This window comes from Ananas comosus, linkage group 23, assembly GCF_001540865.1.
Source record: "Ananas comosus cultivar F153 linkage group 23, ASM154086v1, whole genome shotgun sequence".
NCBI lineage: Eukaryota > Viridiplantae > Streptophyta > Magnoliopsida > Poales > Bromeliaceae > Ananas > Ananas comosus.
In genome coordinates, this window is record NC_033643.1 from 3,384,341 (window position 1) to 3,403,142 (window position 18,802).

At 37.3% G+C, this 18,802-nt stretch overlaps 3 protein-coding genes across 4 annotated transcripts; all 3 read right to left on the reverse strand.

Moving 5' to 3' along the window:
• Positions 6,187-6,928, reverse strand: LOC109728361. The gene has a single exon (XM_020258750.1). It carries the CDS (start codon positions 6,825-6,827, stop codon positions 6,318-6,320), a length of 510 nt encoding a protein of 169 aa, XP_020114339.1. The 5' UTR covers positions 6,828-6,928; the 3' UTR covers positions 6,187-6,317.
• On the reverse strand, positions 7,889-10,789 carry LOC109728449 (putative TrmH family tRNA/rRNA methyltransferase). The gene is made up of 4 exons (XM_020258863.1): positions 10,442-10,789; positions 10,251-10,355; positions 9,534-9,660; positions 7,889-8,579 (listed from the first exon to the last, which is right to left on the reverse strand). The coding sequence occupies exons 1-4, from the start codon at positions 10,709-10,711 to the stop codon at positions 8,359-8,361; spliced, it is 723 nt and encodes a 240-aa protein (XP_020114452.1). The 5' UTR covers positions 10,712-10,789; the 3' UTR covers positions 7,889-8,358.
• Positions 12,076-17,107, reverse strand: LOC109727954 (putative E3 ubiquitin-protein ligase RF298). 2 transcript variants are annotated; one of them, XM_020258190.1, is made up of 4 exons: positions 16,999-17,107; positions 16,718-16,757; positions 14,571-16,599; positions 12,076-12,870 (listed from the first exon to the last, which is right to left on the reverse strand). In XM_020258190.1, the coding sequence occupies exons 3-4, from the start codon at positions 16,551-16,553 to the stop codon at positions 12,349-12,351; spliced, it is 2,505 nt and encodes an 834-aa protein (XP_020113779.1). In that variant the 5' UTR covers positions 16,554-16,599; positions 16,718-16,757; positions 16,999-17,107; the 3' UTR covers positions 12,076-12,348. The 2 variants fall into 2 exon arrangements, with proteins under 2 accessions (XP_020113779.1, XP_020113780.1); XM_020258191.1 differs by having other exon boundaries at positions 14,571-16,757.

Consider the following 18,802-nt stretch of genomic DNA (forward strand, 5'->3'; position numbering starts at 1 on the left):
GTATATATATATATATAGAGAGAGAGAGAGAGAGAGAGAGAGAGAGAGAGAGAGTTGGACTGGGTTACTATTAGTAACAAAATCCCATTATTGCTACCAGTTTTTTAGCCTTTAGATCAACTCTTTTCATTATTTTTAACCATTGGATTAAATACTATAACCCAGTGGGAACCACTCAACCCTAGGGGGACCACTCAACTCTAACCGACTAATATCATTTTGACCCTATAATTTTTCATCCAAGAGTTAAAAACTTGATAGCAAAAAGAGCGTTTTACTATTAATAGTATTCCAGTCTAATTATATATATATATATATTTGAATAGTTCTAATATTAAACTTGGTCAAATAAAGCACCCTGTGGTTTTTCATTCCAAGAAGCTATAACAAGGGCTTAATATTCTTGCTCATAACAGTCTAGGGCTTATTTTGAAGTCAAATTCACACTGTTGGAACATTTCCATGATCTCAATGACCTTTATTTTCTAAGTAGAACTTCTTATGACTTTGTGCGGTGGTCTCATGCACCTGCACAGCTAGCAAGGGATCAATTACCAATGTGGGGTTATGTATCTTTCAAGCCTTGGCCACCTCATAATACAAAATATTAGAGCTAAAAATATAAAATGCATGTGTTAGGGAGTTATGGGTCCAACCCAGACCCACTTGAGCCCAAAAAATATAATATGTTTAATGGAATTCATTTAACTTAAATATATTAGATTTGTGCCAACTAATATATATATATATATATATATATATAGAATTAGGCTGGAATACTATTAATAGTAAAACGCTCTTTTTGCTATCAAGTTTTTAATCCTTGGATGAAAAATTATAGGGTCGGGATGATATTAGTCGGTTAGAGTTGAGTGGTTCCCCTAGGATTGAGTGGTCCCCACTGGGTTATAGTATTTAATCCAATGATTAGAAATAATGAAAAGAGTTGATCCAAAGGCTAAAAAACTGGTAGCAATAATGAGATTTTGCTACTAATAGTAGCCCAGTCCAACTCTATATTATATATATATATATAATGAGATTAGTCTTTGGATCAACTCTTTTCATTATTTCTAACCATTGGATTACATACTATAACCTAGTGGAGACCACTCAATCCTAGGGGGACCACTCAACTCTAACCGACTAATATCATCCTGACCCTACAATTTTTCATCAAAGGGTTAAAAACTTGATAGCAAAAAGAGCGTTTTACTATTAATAGTATTCCAGCCTAATTCTATATATATATATATATATATATATATTAGTTGGCACAAATCTAATATATTTAAGTTAAATGAATTCCATTAAACATATTATATTTTTTGGGCTCAAGTGGGTCTGGGTTGGACCCATAACTCCCTAACACATGCATTTTATATTTTTAGCTCTAATATTTTGTATTATGAGGTGGCCAAGGCTTGAAAGATACATAACCCCACATTGGTAATTGATCCCTTGCTAGCTGTGCAGGTGCATGAGACCACCGCACAAAGTCATAAGAAGTTCTACTTAGAAAATAAAGGTCATTGAGATCATGGAAATGTTCCAACAGTGTGAATTTGACTTCAAAATAAGCCCTAGACTGTTATGAGCAAGAATATTAAGCCCTTGTTATAGCTTCTTGGAATGAAAAACCACAGGGTGCTTTATTTGACCAAGTTTAATATTAGAACTATTCAAATATATATATATATATAATTAGACTGGAATACTATTAATAGTAAAACGCTCTTTTTGCTATCAAGTTTTTAACTCTTGGATGAAAAATTATAGGGTCAAAATGATATTAGTCGGTTAGAGTTGAGTGGTCCCCCTAGGGTTGAGTGGTTCCCACTGGGTTATAGTATTTAATCCAATGGTTAAAAATAATGAAAAGAGTTGATCTAAAGGCTAAAAAACTGGTAGCAATAATGGGATTTTGTTACTAATAGTAACCCAGTCCAACTCTCTCTCTCTCTCTCTCTCTCTCTCTCTCTATATATATATATATATATATATGAGTTCGGCTGGGATACTATGGATAGCACGGAAGTCACTGTGGTACCAAGTTATTTTCGATGATGCGGCTTCTAAATCGACGATCGACTCCGTTAGACTTGATCTACACTATTGAAAGTATTTGAAAACTAAATTTCATAATTTTTCGACATCATTTACCGATCAAACGAGTAGTCTAAAAATAAACGGCTGAGAATAAAAATTTCATAAAAAGTGATGATAAAAGATTTGAATTTAAGATCAGAAGTACTGATCTTACTCTAAGTAGTGAAAATAATTTTCTATAAAAATTCCATCAAATTTGGATTGTTTTACACCGTTAAATTCACAAACGCATCAAATCTACCATTAAAATTGTCAATTTTGAGACATTTTGATCACTAGCCAAATGATGTCGAAAAATTATGAAATTTAGTTTCCAAATACTTTCAATAATGTAGATCAAGTCTAATGGAGCCGATCGTCGATTTGGAAGTCACATCATTGAAAACAACTTGGTAGCACGGATGCCTCCGTGCTACCGAGAGTATACCAGCCTAACTCTCTCTCTCTCTCTCTCTCTCTCTCTCTCTCTCTCTCTCTCTCTCTCTCTCTATATATATATATATATATATATATATATATATATATAGAGTCCGGCTGCTATGCTATCGATAGCATGCACCAAGCACTTGGTGCTATCAAGTTTTCTGTCGTTAGATTAATTTATTTGATTATTTTTATCCGTTAGATTATACTATTCAACCAACCATCCACTCAGCCCTAGCCACATCATCCTAATCATATATTTCTCAATCCTCTTTCCATTTTCACATGGGAACCAATTAACTCCTTTCAAGTTGCACCGCATTGTATTTTTCGGTTTTTCACTAAGACATGTCCTTCAAGTTCATTTATGAGTTATAACCCACTCTTTCAACTCCATGCGCTTCAACCCGCACCACTCACGAATTTGTCCGAGCACATGCATCTCACTTGCATCAATCGACTCGATTGCTCTTTGAATGCACCGACCATTTGAGCTCAAGCATCTAACATGCGCCTCTCAGGCTCAATTCTTTTGAATGCACCAAATTATCATATCGCATTTTATGACATTTCTTCGCGAACATGCCATGTTCGTAAAAGCTACTAACTCGATCACACCATACTATTTCGACAAATAGGCTAGAATTGTCGGATCATCAGCTACTAACTCGATCACACCATACTTTAATCTCCGACTAGTCGACGAAGTCATATTTTATTATAAAACCATTTTTGTACATTTATGTACCATTAACTTGTCGACTACTTTACACTGCTTATTTCAACCCGATCAACCATTGATTTATGTGAAAATTGAATCTTTGTATTGAAAATATGAGATAAATGAAGAGTCGATAAATTCATAAATAGTGTATAAAGAAACCGATGAACTAGTTGCAAGTAATAATTTTTAAAGTAAATTGCATATTTGGTCCTCAAACTATGAGGTAGGTGATATTTTGGTATTCAAATTTTAATTTATTGTAATTTTTTTTCCTAACTTTCAGAATTATTATAATTAAATCCTATAACTTGATTTGATTTACTAAATATTGATGTATAGTTAATATGGAAGTGATGTAGTAATATTGTAAGTTATAGGCTATTCTGAAATAGGTCCCTGAGTTATATATATTTTTTAGATTGATATTTTTGAACTTTCAATTATTTTTGTATAAGTATTTTGAATTAGGAACTGTGTCAAAATTAATAACTTTATAAAAAAACCAATAAAACCACTAAATTTAACGAAATTGTCACTAAATTAGTAAAACTTTCCACTAAATTGATGTAATTTCATAATTTAAAATATGTCAAAGATGGCTCAAGGGGTTTTTTACGAATGGCTGAGACATGAGGGGGCTTCCGTAGATATGAAACAACAGGATACTCTAACATATGATATGCAAATACTTTTTCTAAATACTTTTTCTCATGTCTAAATTCGAGACTTTTTTTTTATACTGAGGCCAGAGACTTGGTACTTTTTCAAGTAATCCAGGCGTACCGGGTTCCAATTGAGTTACTCCGAACCCGACGCGGTCCATAAAATTATATAAGATTTGAGGCCGAGCCCGGTCCAAAAGGGCTGGATTTGGGCAACTACTCCATTGTTGGACCTGGCTGGGTCAATTCATCAAAAAAAAAGAAATACTCAGCCCACCCCAGTTTAAATCGCGATACTCAACTCGACCCGATGAACTAGGTCGGGTTGAGCCCGACCCGGCGAAAACCAAGTCGGGTGGGCGGAATTGGAAATAGTTCCAAATGCAGCAGTTGGAGCAATAACCATTTCTCCAAAGCATGTAGTGTTAACATCTTGTTTTGTCTATTCCTTCTATTTACATAAAAAGTATGTAGTATTCAGCAGATGAGGAGTGTAATCAGATGTTAATAATTAATACTATATTCAGCATTTAAGTCAAATTATTTTTTTCAAAATAAGATAAATTATCTCATAGATAAAATATACTACCATATCAAATCATAAATGTTAAGATTTTTCAAGAAGTCAAAATCAATCTCTTAATTTCCAATCACAAATTTTTTTAAAAATACCTAATAAGTTATTATCGGATATTTTATTTTTTTTGGATGCTGAGGATTTTAAGAGCCACAAGTGTTCTGGGCCTTCTTTGTTTGTTTGGTTCTTCCTTAACCTATGGGGTTAGTTTAATAAAATTATTATGGGTTAATTGGTCCTCAACCATTTCACCATTTTTCATTTTGATACCTAATCTCTTTTTAAAATTTTTTAATTTGAATCTAAATTTGATTTTTAAATTTGAATTCAAATTTTAAATTGGAATTTGAAATTTGAGTTCAAATCTAAATTTGAATTGAAATTTTGACTTCAAATTCACATTTGAAATTTAAAATCTATGTTTTAAATTAAATTTGAAAATCAAATCCAAAATTTTGAATTTGAACTTAGAATTAAGTACAAAATCTTAATTTGAATTCAAAATCAAATTTTAAATTTAAATTCAAAGTTATAATTTAAATTTGAAATTCAAATTCAAGATTGAAAGAAAAGATGAAGTTTGAAATTCATTTAAAAATATAAAGTAAATTTAAAATTTAAATTTAAAATATAAATTTGAATTTAAACTTAAGTTAAAATAATGTAATTAATCGGCACTGCAGGTGCTTAGTTGGCACTGACACGGCGCCGAAACTTAATTACAATAAAAATGGAGAGGTTGAAAATTTGATTGCAAAAAATAAAAAAAAAAAAAGTTGGGAACCAAAGTTAAAAATGATGAAAAAGGTTGGAGATTAACAATGTAATTAAATCTAAAATGATCGTATAAAGGCATGTTTGGGAAGTACATTGGAATTTTCATTCTACAGTTGATGTGTTAAATACTACATTTTTTGGATTACTTGGTTTTTCTTTCTTTTTTTTTTTTTTTTACTTAAGCTAAAAAAAGAATAAACTCTTTTTTTAGCCCAAAAACAACAGATTTTAAAAAATAATACTGATAATTTTTGTAAAAAATTATTCATTGTATTAAAGAAAAACACTTCTTTTTTTTTTTCTCCTGAACAGACTTGTCACCTGAATGTAGGCTCCTTCAGTTTGGCTCTTTTGGTCTTTTCCTGCAAAATTTGATCTTATTCCCACCAGAGATAACAATTTGGATAAACTATTTCCCATTGTTGTTCAATTATCAAATTAGCAAAATTATGCCTAAATATTCATGCCTTAATTTTTTTTTATTAGTAAAAACAGTTTTTATTCCTTATTAATTTCAGTTTTTTTAAAATAGCTTTGTGTTGTGTTGAAATCATGTTATAGTTTGGTATCTCAAACTAATCATACTTTATTTATGAAAGAGATATATGCAGTGTTTGGATTGGGGATAAGGGGAGCGATAACCCTTACCCACCTTTATATCCAAATACAAATTTTTTATTCGAAAATAATAATTCTCAGTTATCTAAAATAATCTGGTATAACTATCTCCACCAACACCTCTATTTTCTATCTATAACTATTCACTATTTTTCTTATTTTATATTATCTATCGAAATGTTATTTTTCTTATTCTCGGGAACAATTCAATTTTCATCCTAATGCTATTTTTTTTTTTATCCATATACATATATTTATTCCTGTAATAGCTAGTTCTTGCTTATACCGGAATCAAATGCTAGAATAAATTAGAACTAGGCTCTTATTTTTCGAGCTAAATGTCTATTTGATGCTACTTCTGCTTTTACAAAAAAATATTTTTGGGCTCCGCCGCAAAATGCATGCGACCGGTTTTTCGGTCCCGGCCTCACGCCATGGTGACGCAGCGGCGGCTGCTCCACCACGGCGGTAAACCGTCGCCGCCGCTACCGCCGCCGCCGCCGCCGCCCACCGCCTCCGTGCACCTCCGAAAGCGCTCCCCTCCTCCGCTCACACTCCTCACTACACAACACTCCTCAGCATCATCATCATCATCATGGTCATCGTCATCGGAGCCGTACGATCCGATCAGGCGCAATCTCAGCCGCCCGTCCTCGCGCGACGCGTGGAAGACCTCCGGCCGCTCGATCCGCACCTCCCTCAGTATCAGCCGTCCGTCCCTCCTCTCCGCCCTCATATACGCGCCGCTCCCCTCCCCCATCCACCGCAGCGGCGGCGATCTCGTCGAGCTCCGCCTCGTCGGCGCCGACGCGCCCGTCGCCGCTCTCGAACCCGAGGCCCTCCGTGCACAAATCCAGCGGCGCTCCGCCGCCGCCGCCGCCGCCGCGGTAGCACCCCGCGTGGCCGCCGCGCTCGGCGGCCTCCGCCGCCGCCGCATGCGGGAACCCTAGAAAGGTACGCTCGCTCCTACACGAGCTCATGATTCCGAATTTTTCCTCAAAACCCTACCTCTCCGATCTTTTTTTTATTTGTTTTACACTGTTGTTGGAACACGAGTGAGGAGGTATGTATATATATATATATATATACACACACACACTAAAAAGGCATAGATGTAAATAAGGGGAGGAATGGGGGTATTTTGGGAAATAGAGCTTTCTATTTTGGGGAACGGGCTGTGGGGCGAGGTTTATCCTCCCCATATAATAATAACATAACATCGAGGATAGGAACGGAACGGGACGGGGGTTTGTTTGTTGTTTCGTTTGTCCGAACGGAAACGGGGTGGCGTGGGGGGTGGGTCAAACCCCGTTGAACGTGACGGAACGTGGCCACTGGGTTGGGGAATCTGTGGCGGGGCCCACGCTGTGCCACCTCACGCGACACGTAGGATAAGGTTTTTGGGCTCAACGCTGCATAGACCGGGATCAACGGGTTCGGTTAGTGGATAATTATGAGTCGCATAGGCCAGCTTGACGGTAACGGGTTCAACTGATTGCGTTGACCGGCTCCGTTGCGGTTGACCTTATCTTCCCGTTCGAGGGCGAAACGCCATTTTCACTCTACCACCTCGTAATTCAACAAATTATACTCCGCTATTTTATTATTTTATTCTTATTTTATAATAAATATGCAATGACTTCTACATAATACTTCATATATCACCTTATAATCTACTACTATGGTTTATAAAAAATATCACTTTCCTATCGGCTTAACCCTGTTTAATGATAAATATTTACAATGAAATAAAAATAAAATCATAAGATTGTTAAATAAAACCTTTTGGACCAAAAAGTAGTACAACAAAAACACCGTAAACTACACGGGGTAAACTAAAATTTTACCCTATTTCTTTTCATGCAAAATGTTTTGGGCTCTTATAATAGAGATTTTTCCAATTAACAAGATATGATGAACTATATAAGTTTATATAAGTCTCAAAGTGATTTTTGTTTGAAATATGATAAATCATCGCATAAGTGAAAAGAATCATCATAAAAAATGAATTAGACACCTGAGATTGAGTATTACATATGTTTTATACACAAACAGTAGGAAACAGGATCATTAAAATACTACAGAAGAAGATTATGTTATCAAATTATCATTACCTTTATAAAGAGAACTGCTCTTATGTGACTGATCAACTCAGAAAATAGCTCTCACACAACGAAGTGGTTCATTATACATGAATTTCAAACATTCCGAGAATGTTATATGCTTTCCACATAAAATTTCGAGATTTCCCATGCAAGATTAACCTCGATTTACGACTCGTGGGGATCTTAATTTATCACGGACCAGTGATTTTATCCTTTGCATAGCCGGTGGAGATGAGATTACCACAGCTACATAGTTTTCACTCATCATTAACCATAAACCGATTATGCCTTCCCGACCTGAGTTGCACGAAAACCACCTCGGCATTTCAGAAGCTTTTCCCCTGCAATCAATCTCATCCGTAGTTAACCAACAAACATTGCTTCTAGGGTGCTTGTTACTTGAGATTCGTTGCTTCCGTTCTCTTCGAAAATGTCCACGCGAGCATTCTCTTTTCTATGCTTCCGTTCCTCGACAATAGCTTCGATTGATTCCGCGCAGTAGTTCCTCCTCGCTTGCTTGCTCGGTTTCTCAGCAACGACAAATTTGTTGCCCTCTCTGACTCTCTCAGGAAAACCAGCCCAAACTGTAGAAACCCATGCAAATGAAAGCTATTAAAAGAAGCACGATTGAGCATCAGAGTATGAATGGTATGAAGCATAAGTTGCTAAAAGCAAAATGGAACAACAAATGATTCTTAGATAACTATTAAATTTCAAGCGCATGAGGGTCGACACTAAATTAATTCAAACAGGCAACAAGGGTTAAAGAGAGCCGTAATGAGATAACTTGATCAAACATGATTGTCAAGTGATATAGCAATAAAAGAGTTGGCTTTATAGGAGCTCCGGCACAAGCACAACACCAAGGGTTTTCGCGGTACAAATAGCTCTTGTTTTTATACACTGACATGATATGCAGCACAGTGTATACTGAGTTGCGTTAGCACCTAAGATATAGTGTAACTTGGACCTAAATTATTTAGGAAATGCCCTACTCTGGTAGCATGTGTTATATCCTATGCATCTAGTGGTGCCAATGATTAAGCAAGTTGCCATCAACTCAAATTACATTGATTGATTGCTGACGCTCACCTGGCATCTGTCATGCTCTTTATTATCTAATTGTAATTTTTTTATAGAAAAATAAAAGGCAAGTCATAGACATGTTTTGCAATGCTTCTTGATCATTTCTGGGATTTTAACGCCAAACATTCACCTAGCTACATAACTTAAGAGATCTCGTTTTCCCCATTAGCTATCTTTCTTAAAAGTTAAAACAAGTGAAATAGGTAATGCAAAACATGTCCACTGAAGTTTTCCTTTTTTCACCCAAGGGGAACAAAAGTAAAACGTTAAGGCAACTTATAAACACAAAAAATCAATCATACACACGACATTAAAGATAGGAAACAATCAACTCGGCATACAAGAAACCCAGCCCCTGAATGTTCTATTGCAAACCTATGTACTCGTGTAGAAATCCACATTGCAAACATTGTACCTCACACGCATAAAAGGAAAGCGATTTATCAAATTACCTCCGAAATGGTGCAACACAATGGATGCAGCAACCGTAACATTGAGCGAGGCAGTCCCACCACCGTACTGTGGTATGTAGACGAAGAAGTCGCAGATCTCACACTCTCTCTCTGAGAGACCGGTGCCCTACATTTGGAATACAATGAAAATCTTGTTCATAGAGAAAAAAGAAAAGCCCGCATTTGGCACCATTGTAGTCTTTTTCCCTTAATTTTCTAACACAAATTTTATGCGATGGAGTGTCCAGTGGATGGTGAATTACTCGCAATTCATAAATTTAGGGGTTTGTTTTGCATTGAAAAACTCGAAAATGAACTGTAAGCTAACTAACAATGATAGAGAAGTCCACCCGCAGGCACATATTCATGTTTGAGAAAACAAAAGAGAAAGTTGCAACGATACCAAATAAGTCCAAACAATGTGAATAAACAAAAGGTAAGAATATATGAAGACGCCCTCAGCTATTCTTTTTTTCAACTTTTAATTCTTAGATTTGAGTTATTCTCCTAAAGTGAACTGGGGTTCATTAGAGTTTGACAACTTTGTTTCGAGAATAGTTGAACTAAACAAAATCACCATCAAATTTAACATAATTACCCAATTCAAAAGCTTAGTGTCAATGAGAACAACTATATATATATATATATATATATATAGGTGATGAGATCAACAATACATTTTTAGGTTCAAAAGGAGACGGGAGATTAGAGCCGAACCTCATTGCCGAGGAGGAAAGCGGTGCTCTTCCGGAACGGGTGGTCGGTGACGGGCATGGCGCCATCGACGATCTCCACCCCGCAAATGTCGTAGTCCCTCTCCTCCTACACACAAGCAAGGACCAAATTTAGGGTTTTAGGAACTAGGGTTTTAGGAATTAGGGTTTTAGGAATTAGGGTTTTTGGGGTGCCTTGAGGTAGCGGCGAGCGAGGGGGAGGGAGGAGAGGTGGCGGAAGCGGAGGTGGGCGGTGGATCCGTGGCTGCCGAAGGAGTTGAAGTCGCGGCGGCCGACGACGACCACCTCGGAGACGCCGAACGCGGCGGCGCTCCGCGCGAGCGTCCCCACGTTGTGCCGCTTCGCCACGTTGTGCACCACCACCACGCTCTCCACCGCCCCCTCCGCCGCCACCCCCCTCGCCGGAGACGAAGACGACGGCGACGGCGACGGCGGCGGAGACATGGCAAGCTCGGTCTCGACGATGGGGGGCGCACCTCAGATCGCAGGGGAATGTGTATGCGCGGAGTAGGAACTAGGGAGTGGAATTGTAAAATAAAAAGGGAAAATTGCAGCGTTAGTCCCTGAACTTTTCGGACGGTTCAATTTAGTCCTCAAACTTTTAGGCCTTGTTTCGGCGTGAGAACAAGGGTTAGCTTGGTATTGAAATCCATCTTATGCTATTAGATAAAAGGGAGTCGGAATAAAAATATATAGAAATATATTTATGTGTTTTTAAATTGGACCGTAGAAAATATATCGTAATCGACTCATTGCAGTACGTGTAATGCAATATTACGTACGGAAACAAACCGAGTATTTTTTTTATCGTACTTTCTCACTGCACGTAACGCAATCTCCCCGCAATCCCTTTGTATTTCTCCTACAAAGTAATTTATCTTATTCTGAAAAAAAAAAAAAAAACTTGGAGACTTGTAAATATTTGACTATATTTTTTATCTACCAAATATACGAATTTCTGAGGCGCTATTTGGAAGCTGGAATAAGTTATCTGGATAAACATCCCATGAGAAAGAAGTTTGATTTTTGCTACTTATTATAAGGTCTAAATATTCATAATTTAGTAGAATATTCATAATTTAGCAAGATAGCATATTTCATCTACAAAAATAATTTATTTTATTCAAAAAATGACAGGAAAAGTCGCATATGATATCCAATTCTATATATTACATTCTTCAACTACCAAACTTGTAGGATTCTGAAGTTAATCATGGAGATATACAAATTAAAATACTTATGCATCTAAACAGAATCTTACGTAAATCAAAGAGATATGATGAATAAAATATTCATATTTTCGAACATGGTCTTAACTCTTTAAATTCAGGTGTGCAAACAAACAAAGCCTAGAGATATAATTTATTTCTAATCTAGAAATATAATAATTTCTAACCTTCTTCTTAAAACACTCATAAACATCACACCAAGTATGCTTTGGCCATTAAAATTCTTTACACTAAATTATTTTTTGTGCTAAGTGAGCTCGGTAGCATGTAAATCTTTCACTCTCTTCACCTAAACATTCATACTCCTATTACTGATGATTGTATAGATGCATAGATGTAATATTCATTTTATTTTATAAATGAAAAGTAAGAAACAAACTTAATTATTACCCTTTAAAGATTAGAACTCAAACTATTAAGATTTAAAGTATAGAAACTACGTTAATACTAACTTCCAATCTTTAGAAACAATATATAAATCAAATATGATATATCCTTTATAATAATATACAATATTGGTAGCTACCAACAACACCCTTTTTTTTTTCTAAGTTAAGATCCTGCAAATATCCACTCTCATTTGCAACTAATCCAGCAAATGCCACAACATTTCATTCAACTGTAAATTTGAAAAAGGAGTCACCTTTAGGACAAATTTCACCTCAAAATTCGAAAATCATGACCTTCTCGGATAAAAAGAAAAAAAAACATGCAATTCATCGAGCAATCGATGGTTTTTTTTAATGCCCAATAAATAATGTTTACGGGATGCATTATTCATTTTCCGAGTTGCACAAGACATTATTCTCGATCTTTTAACTCAACCGGAGTTTGGAAAGTATATATGCCGACCTAAGAGTCAGAGAAGCGGACGCAAATCCTTCGCTGAATCGGGGTCCTGCAAGAAGGGCAATCCTTCATACCCTGCTTCTCATGGAGCTCATTGCAGCTTCTGCAGACAACTTGGTGTGCGCAGGGAAGGAAGACCACCGACATCTCCTCCGTTAAGCACATAACGCACTCGCGCTCACGCTGTACATCATCGGATTCCAGTTCCTGCGAATTCACATTCTTGGATACGAGGTGAGGATTACTATTTTTATTCCCTGCGGTGAGGCGGGAGGCATAGGATTTATCCGCACCCCATCTCAGTGCAGCGATTTTCGAAGAGTCTGCTGTTAACCTCAGCTGCGAAATCTTCTGTTCGAGCCCTCGAATGGTTACTTTGTACCTCTGCAACTCATTTTCTGCTTCTAGCACTAGTGCATTTTCCTGCGATTTTGTGGAAGTCTCGATTTGTTCTCGCTCTTCTTTCGCAGAATTGGCGAGAGCAAGCGCTTCGTTCTTCGTCTTCTCTTCTTGCTTCCACCTGATCTGCATGTTTTATGAAGAAGAACCAGAAGAAAAGGAGCAAAATTATGCTGGTCCAAAAGCTAAAAACTCAAAATTGTGACAGTTATTTTAATGTTAATCTTTCATATGAAATGTATACAAAAAAGAAAGCATTTTAATATCCCAGATTTTGCTCTGCCACCACTATAATCTCCATAGTTTCCTTGCAAAGTTTAAAGATTGAAAGCTCAGTGTCCCTCCATCAGAGAGAAACTGTTCGACTAACATCATCAAGCAAGAGACTTCACCACCATTCAACAGCAGAAGAACATTGTGACACTACTCCAAAACCCACAATTATTCGAGCTAAACTCATTCGGGTCCATGTATAATATTTCATTATAGAAGGTCATGGGGATGTTGTCGAGGTTCAAGTAGCAAGAAGTTTATGAAGGGGAAATTATTAACATTTCCAAAATTAGAGTCACAATTTAACGCATTCTCATATTTAAAGTCAAAAGGCTTTTACATTGGAGCTAAAAGGAAGTAGGCAAGAATAAAAAAAAAGGAAGCTAGTTTGGAATTTTCTAGAGTGATCAAGTAATTTTACACCGACAGATCAACTAGTCTAGTTTATAAGCTAGAGAGCAAAAGCACTAGCATCCTGATTATGGTCCATCAATTTTCCAGCTTACTCCTCTTGATAATCTCCTATTATGAGTTCCAAATTCCACTTTCGCAATATTAGGAAATCACCTCTTATCATCTCTTCCACGTCTCTTCCACTTCCAAACCATCTATATCTATTCTATCTATTTTGATTTGCTGATACCGAAAATTCAATATTGCTCAACTAATCCGTAAATGTTCTAACCAACTTCTCCCTACTCACCATTCGAAAGTCAGCTTTTATCATCAAGTTGTGTACATGTACTATATGATATTCATGTATCATTATATATACATATATTCGAGGATTTAAGTACCGTGGTACTGGGTCGTGCCGAAAACTTACCGACATGGTATGGCAGTATGGCATGATGCATGCCGGGTCATGCCGATGAGTGCCGGTTACAAAATATACGTGTGCCGACACATAATAGCATGAAATATTTATTTTCTTTAGCAACAAAATTTTCTACTTGCTTATTATGTATCTTGATCAAATCTTTTGCATTTTATTGAGAAAATTACTTACTAATTTAAAGAAAAGAGAGTTTTGAACTGTGTCATCGGCACGGAGGCTGTATCATGCCGGTATTTTGTTGGCACGATATGGCACGGTGGATTCGGCTCGTGCCGATGGGCATTTAAATCCTTGCATATATTATACCTGCAGTAAGGAAAATAGGTAGAGCATAGCACTAGGCCACATTATATATGCTGTCTTCTTCTTGGCTACATAATGAGATTGAAGCTTCTGATTTGGGACCACAAAAATCCATTTCGGCTTTCCACGGGCTTCCCCCGAAAACCAGAAGCTTTGGACTTATGATCTACCAAATGTTTGGTTTCTGCTTCTTGAGTATAGAAGCCGCTATAGGAGGCTAAACAAACAAACATCAGATTACTGCTAGTCATTATTTTCAATTTCTACTTATCCATTCTCTCATATAGTACGAAATCCCAAAGTCGAAATATAAAGCTTACAAATGCCGACTCAAATTTACTTGATAGCACCTTATTTTGATTTCAATCAAAAGGCTTTAACATTCGAGAGAGAGATGTGAAGTGAGAATTACCTGCAGTTGATCTCTATGCTCTTTCCCCTGCTCGAGTTGCTGCTGTAGCTGAGATAGCTTATGCTTTTCATTGACAAGCTCCTCTTGCAACAAAGTCCTCTGTGTCTCCCATGACTGGGCCTTCTTAACAGTCTTCACCTCCTTCCTCGAGAGCTCCTCACAATTAGCAGCGGATTCTGCAGCCTGTAATTTCGCGGCTTCCATCTCGAGCCGAAGCTGCGCGTTCTCAACTTCAAGACGCCGTGCAGTAGCATTAGCCCTCTCGACCTGGCCGCTAGCCTTTGCAATCGCAGTTTCCATCTCCGCGAGCTTTTTCCGAGTGCTTTCTTCCAAACTCTGCCTCTCTTCTTGCATGCGCCCCGCTTCTTCCTTCTCTTGCCTGAGGGATTGGAGCTCATCCTTTTCTTTTGCCAGCCTACGTGCCGCTTGCATTACCTTCTGCTGAGCCCAGTCTGTCCAGCTCTGCATCTGTGTCTGCAATTCCCTCACATAAGGAACTAAGCTTATGGCAATCTCATCCTTCTTGTGTTCCGCAACCCAATCCTTACAAATCTTATCATAAGGGTAAGCATCAAAATTGCAACATTTAGAAGCTTCAACACCGCAATCCTGTTTGGTGCTAGCGACAGAGCTACTTGAAGATGGCAACGACAAGGAAAGCTCAGTATCGGCAGTCGCCGTCTGAGGGTGACTATTCGCCGCCTTTGTGTTGAATGACGAAGTAGAAGAAAGCCCCGCGCTAAAAGAAAGGTTGAGAGTTGCATTTGCTTCTGTTATGTTCATGCCCATCACTTTGCCGACCTTCAATGAGCTCTTCAAGCTCATACCCGAATTACCCGAAATAGACTTGCATCTCCTATCCAAAATCGTAGTCCCCACCCCGCTGTGTTTACATGCTTTCAAAGCCGCTTTTGATCCCAACGCTCGGTAGCTCTTCTCGAGGTGGATCGACTTCTGTTGAAGGATTGACGATTCCTTCTTAGAGCTGCCTATTTGTACCATCTTACTACTAACCGCTTTCTCTTCTTGCAGAGTCTGAGTAAGAGATAGAGATGAGGATTCTTCCACATGATCAGAAGAGGCAACTGGATTTCTGCTAATCTTAAGATTGGGAATAATGCTCTGGGCATTGCCCGGGGCTGAAAACTTCCCGTATGCTAAATTTGGCATAGATGGCAGAGTCGGCGTTTCAGGCTGCGGAACATTTTGAGAAACACCGGATTCAGGAAGAGCTAGAGAAGCCGTATTGTCCGAGTTAGAGCACGCATCCAATTTCTCCTCATTTCCAATACATTTTGAAGGATTGCCATCCATCGAGCAGGCATGGGAAACATTCAAGTCGCAGATTAGCAAACACCACATCGCGTCGCCAATACTAAAGAACGGGTGGGCCTCCCGGAGCACACTCACCATTCGCGAAAGCACGCTATTCTCCAACTTCTGCAAATCTTCGGAAAGATTCTCTCTTTTAGATGTATCTATCTCTTGCCCACCCCTAAACCATTCAAATGCAGTATCCACAACGGCCGAGAGAGCATCTCTACAGTCATAACGAAGCCCGGCACTCAACACGGCATTCACAGCGGCCTCCTCGGTGTACCCATAAGCGGAGACGATCGCGATGGCGTTCTTGAAGAACGCGTCCAAGTTGCTCAACAAGATCTCCTTCAGCTGGGTCTCCGTGAGGTCGCTCCAATCCGCGTCGTGGGGATCCTCCGGCTCGACTCCGTCCCCCTTGGGGCCGCACATGAGAGTCTTGCACATATCACACACGCTCGCGAGGTGCTCGAGATTGAAGCTCTCCGGGGTTCTATCGGCCGGGAATAGATCGTAATTCGGGCATTCCGATTGGAATGGATGCGCCAAATCGGCCGGATCGGCGGCCGGCGGATCGGCCCGGAACTTCCGCTTGTTCCTGCTCCCCTTTTCGGGAATCGACATCGACGGCAAAGGGCTGCTACCTCTAGCAACCATGGTGGCCATCCTAATTATATGTATATATATATATTTCTCCTTTGTAACTCTTTATCTATGAATCAATCAAAAGAACAACCAAGGACCAATTCCAAACAAATTAAACATCATCAGAATGAACAAAAGCCAATGAAAAAAAACCAAAAAAACGAAAGTTCTTGCAATAACTTCACCTTATGAATGTCGAAATCAAGATTTGAATGAGCTGAATCCCTGCATCAACAAATCGATTTCATCAGAAAAATCAATGGGACAATTATACGACCTGCAATCGACGGATTCAGCAACTAGATCGGATTTATTAAAATAGCTCAGTTGGATAGAGCGAAGAGCCACGATCCGATCAGTGAGAACAGATCGATCGGGCGGGCAATCCAACATGCATTAAATAGAATCAAATTGGAAGAGATCGGAATAGCCGATTGGGGGAGAAGGGGATTGATCGGAAACCCACCGAATTCGAGCTCAAATTTTGGGAATCGATCGAAGGAGAGAGAGAAGAGAGAGAGAGGGGGATTGAAGAGGGAGGCGATGAGAGAGAGAGAGAGAGAGAGAGGCTTTTGCAGGAGCGGCTGAAGAAGAAGATCACCTCTGCCCCTTTATATTCTTTTTTTCCTTTTATTTTTTTTCTTTTTCCTTTTCTTTTTCATTTTTTGGTCTCTCCCCTCCTCAGGTTGTGTGTACCTCATTTTTTGGGAAGTGGAATGGTAAATAATGGTAAAAAAATAAAATAAAGAAAAAACTTTAAATAACACCTATATGGTTTCGTATTTTCTTACTTAAATATTTTATGATTTAAAGTGTATCACTTTCGTATTCTATAATTTTTTTTTTTGTTATTTTCTTTTATTAATCTTTTTTGTTAAATAAGTGACAAACTTAAAACTAAAAGTTACTAAAGAGAATATTCGATAAACTATCGGTGGGGTATCTGAAGTTTTTTTGTATATGATTTAACGAAAAGTTAACAGAGGGACTGACGAAAAGAGAAAAATAAAACTACATAATACTAAATTAATACACTTTAAATCACATGATACTAAAGTAAAAAAGTGCGAAATTACAGGGATAGTATTTGAAGTTTATCCTAAAATAAAACTATAAGCGTAATGCCATCTCTATGTTCAAAAATATATGTGTAAATTTTAGAAATATTAAGTTTTTTTTTGAGTTAAGTTGAAATGCTTTTAGATGCAGAGAGCCCTCCGTGCTTCTAAGTCATTTTTGATGTTGAGACTTTTGAATCGATGATCGATTTTGTTAGATTTGATTTAGAGTAATTGAAGTACCTAAAAAATAAATTTTACAATTTTTCGATATCATCTATCTAGTGATCGAAATGGCTCAAAATCAACGACTGAAAATAAAAATCTCACAAAATATGATGATATGATATTAAAATTTTAAATTAAAGGTATTGATTTTGTTTTATATAATATAAAGAGTTTTCTATTAAAATTTCACGTGATTTGAATATTTCTATACCGCTAAACTTACAAACGGCTCACTACGATCATTAAAATTATTGATTTTGATCTCCTTCAATCATTAGGCAAATGATATCGAAAAATCACAAAATTTATATTCCGGATATTTCAAATACTTTAGATCAAATCGAACCGAACCGATCGTTGATTCGGAAGTCCCAACATCAAAAACAACTTGAAAACACAAAGGGCTTCATGCTTCTAAAAGCATACCAGTCTAACTCACTTTTCCCTCTATAATATAGTTAAACGTAGCATAGTTAAACTATAATATAGTTAAACGTAGCATAGTTAAACGTAGCATAGTTAAACACAAAGGCCTTTAATGTTTTATGTGTGATTTCATGGTTTAAAAAATTATACTTAACTATACTATGGTATGATGTATTTTCACTTAATCACCTTATAATTCAAAAATTGCACATAATTATTTTGTGATTTTATTTTTGTTTTGCTACAAGAATTTATGGCCAAACAGGATATCGCTATGTGATTTTTATAAAATTTTACAATCCTATTTGATAATTAATTTTTTCGTAGAAATAAAGATAAAACTATATAATTGTTGAGTGCAATTTTTGAACCACGAGGTAGCAAAGTGAAAACGCGCTATCTTATAAGCAGCATATGGAAGTTCACCATGAATTTTTTTTTTTGCCCATCAAGAACTAATATTTTGTATATTGTCTTATTATTTTTTTAGTATAAAAAACTTAAAAAATGTCTATTTGGATAGATTGGTGCGAGACTTACACTTCACTTTGGATGTAA

What these genes read in the sequence shown, in the direction of transcription:
- LOC109728361 (XM_020258750.1), bottom strand. Translation starts at nt 6,827, where the DNA reads ATGCGGCGGCGGCGGAGGCCGCCGAGCGCGGCGGCCACGCGGGGTGCT.
- LOC109728449 (XM_020258863.1), bottom strand. Translation starts at nt 10,711, where the DNA reads ATGTCTCCGCCGCCGTCGCCGTCGCCGTCGTCTTCGTCTCCGGCGAGG. An exon ending in TCGCTCGCCGCTACCTCAAG is followed by an intron (nt 10,356 to 10,441) that starts GCACCCCAAAAA and finishes GCTTGTGTGTAG; the next exon opens with GAGGAGAGGGACTACGACAT. An exon ending in CTTTCCTCCTCGGCAATGAG is followed by an intron (nt 9,661 to 10,250) that starts GTTCGGCTCTAA and finishes TTCCAAATGTAG; the next exon opens with GGCACCGGTCTCTCAGAGAG.
- LOC109727954 (XM_020258190.1), bottom strand. Translation starts at nt 16,553, where the DNA reads ATGGCCACCATGGTTGCTAGAGGTAGCAGCCCTTTGCCGTCGATGTCG. An exon ending in AGCATAGAGATCAACTGCAG is followed by an intron (nt 12,871 to 14,570) that starts GTAATTCTCACT and finishes TAAAACATGCAG; the next exon opens with ATCAGGTGGAAGCAAGAAGA.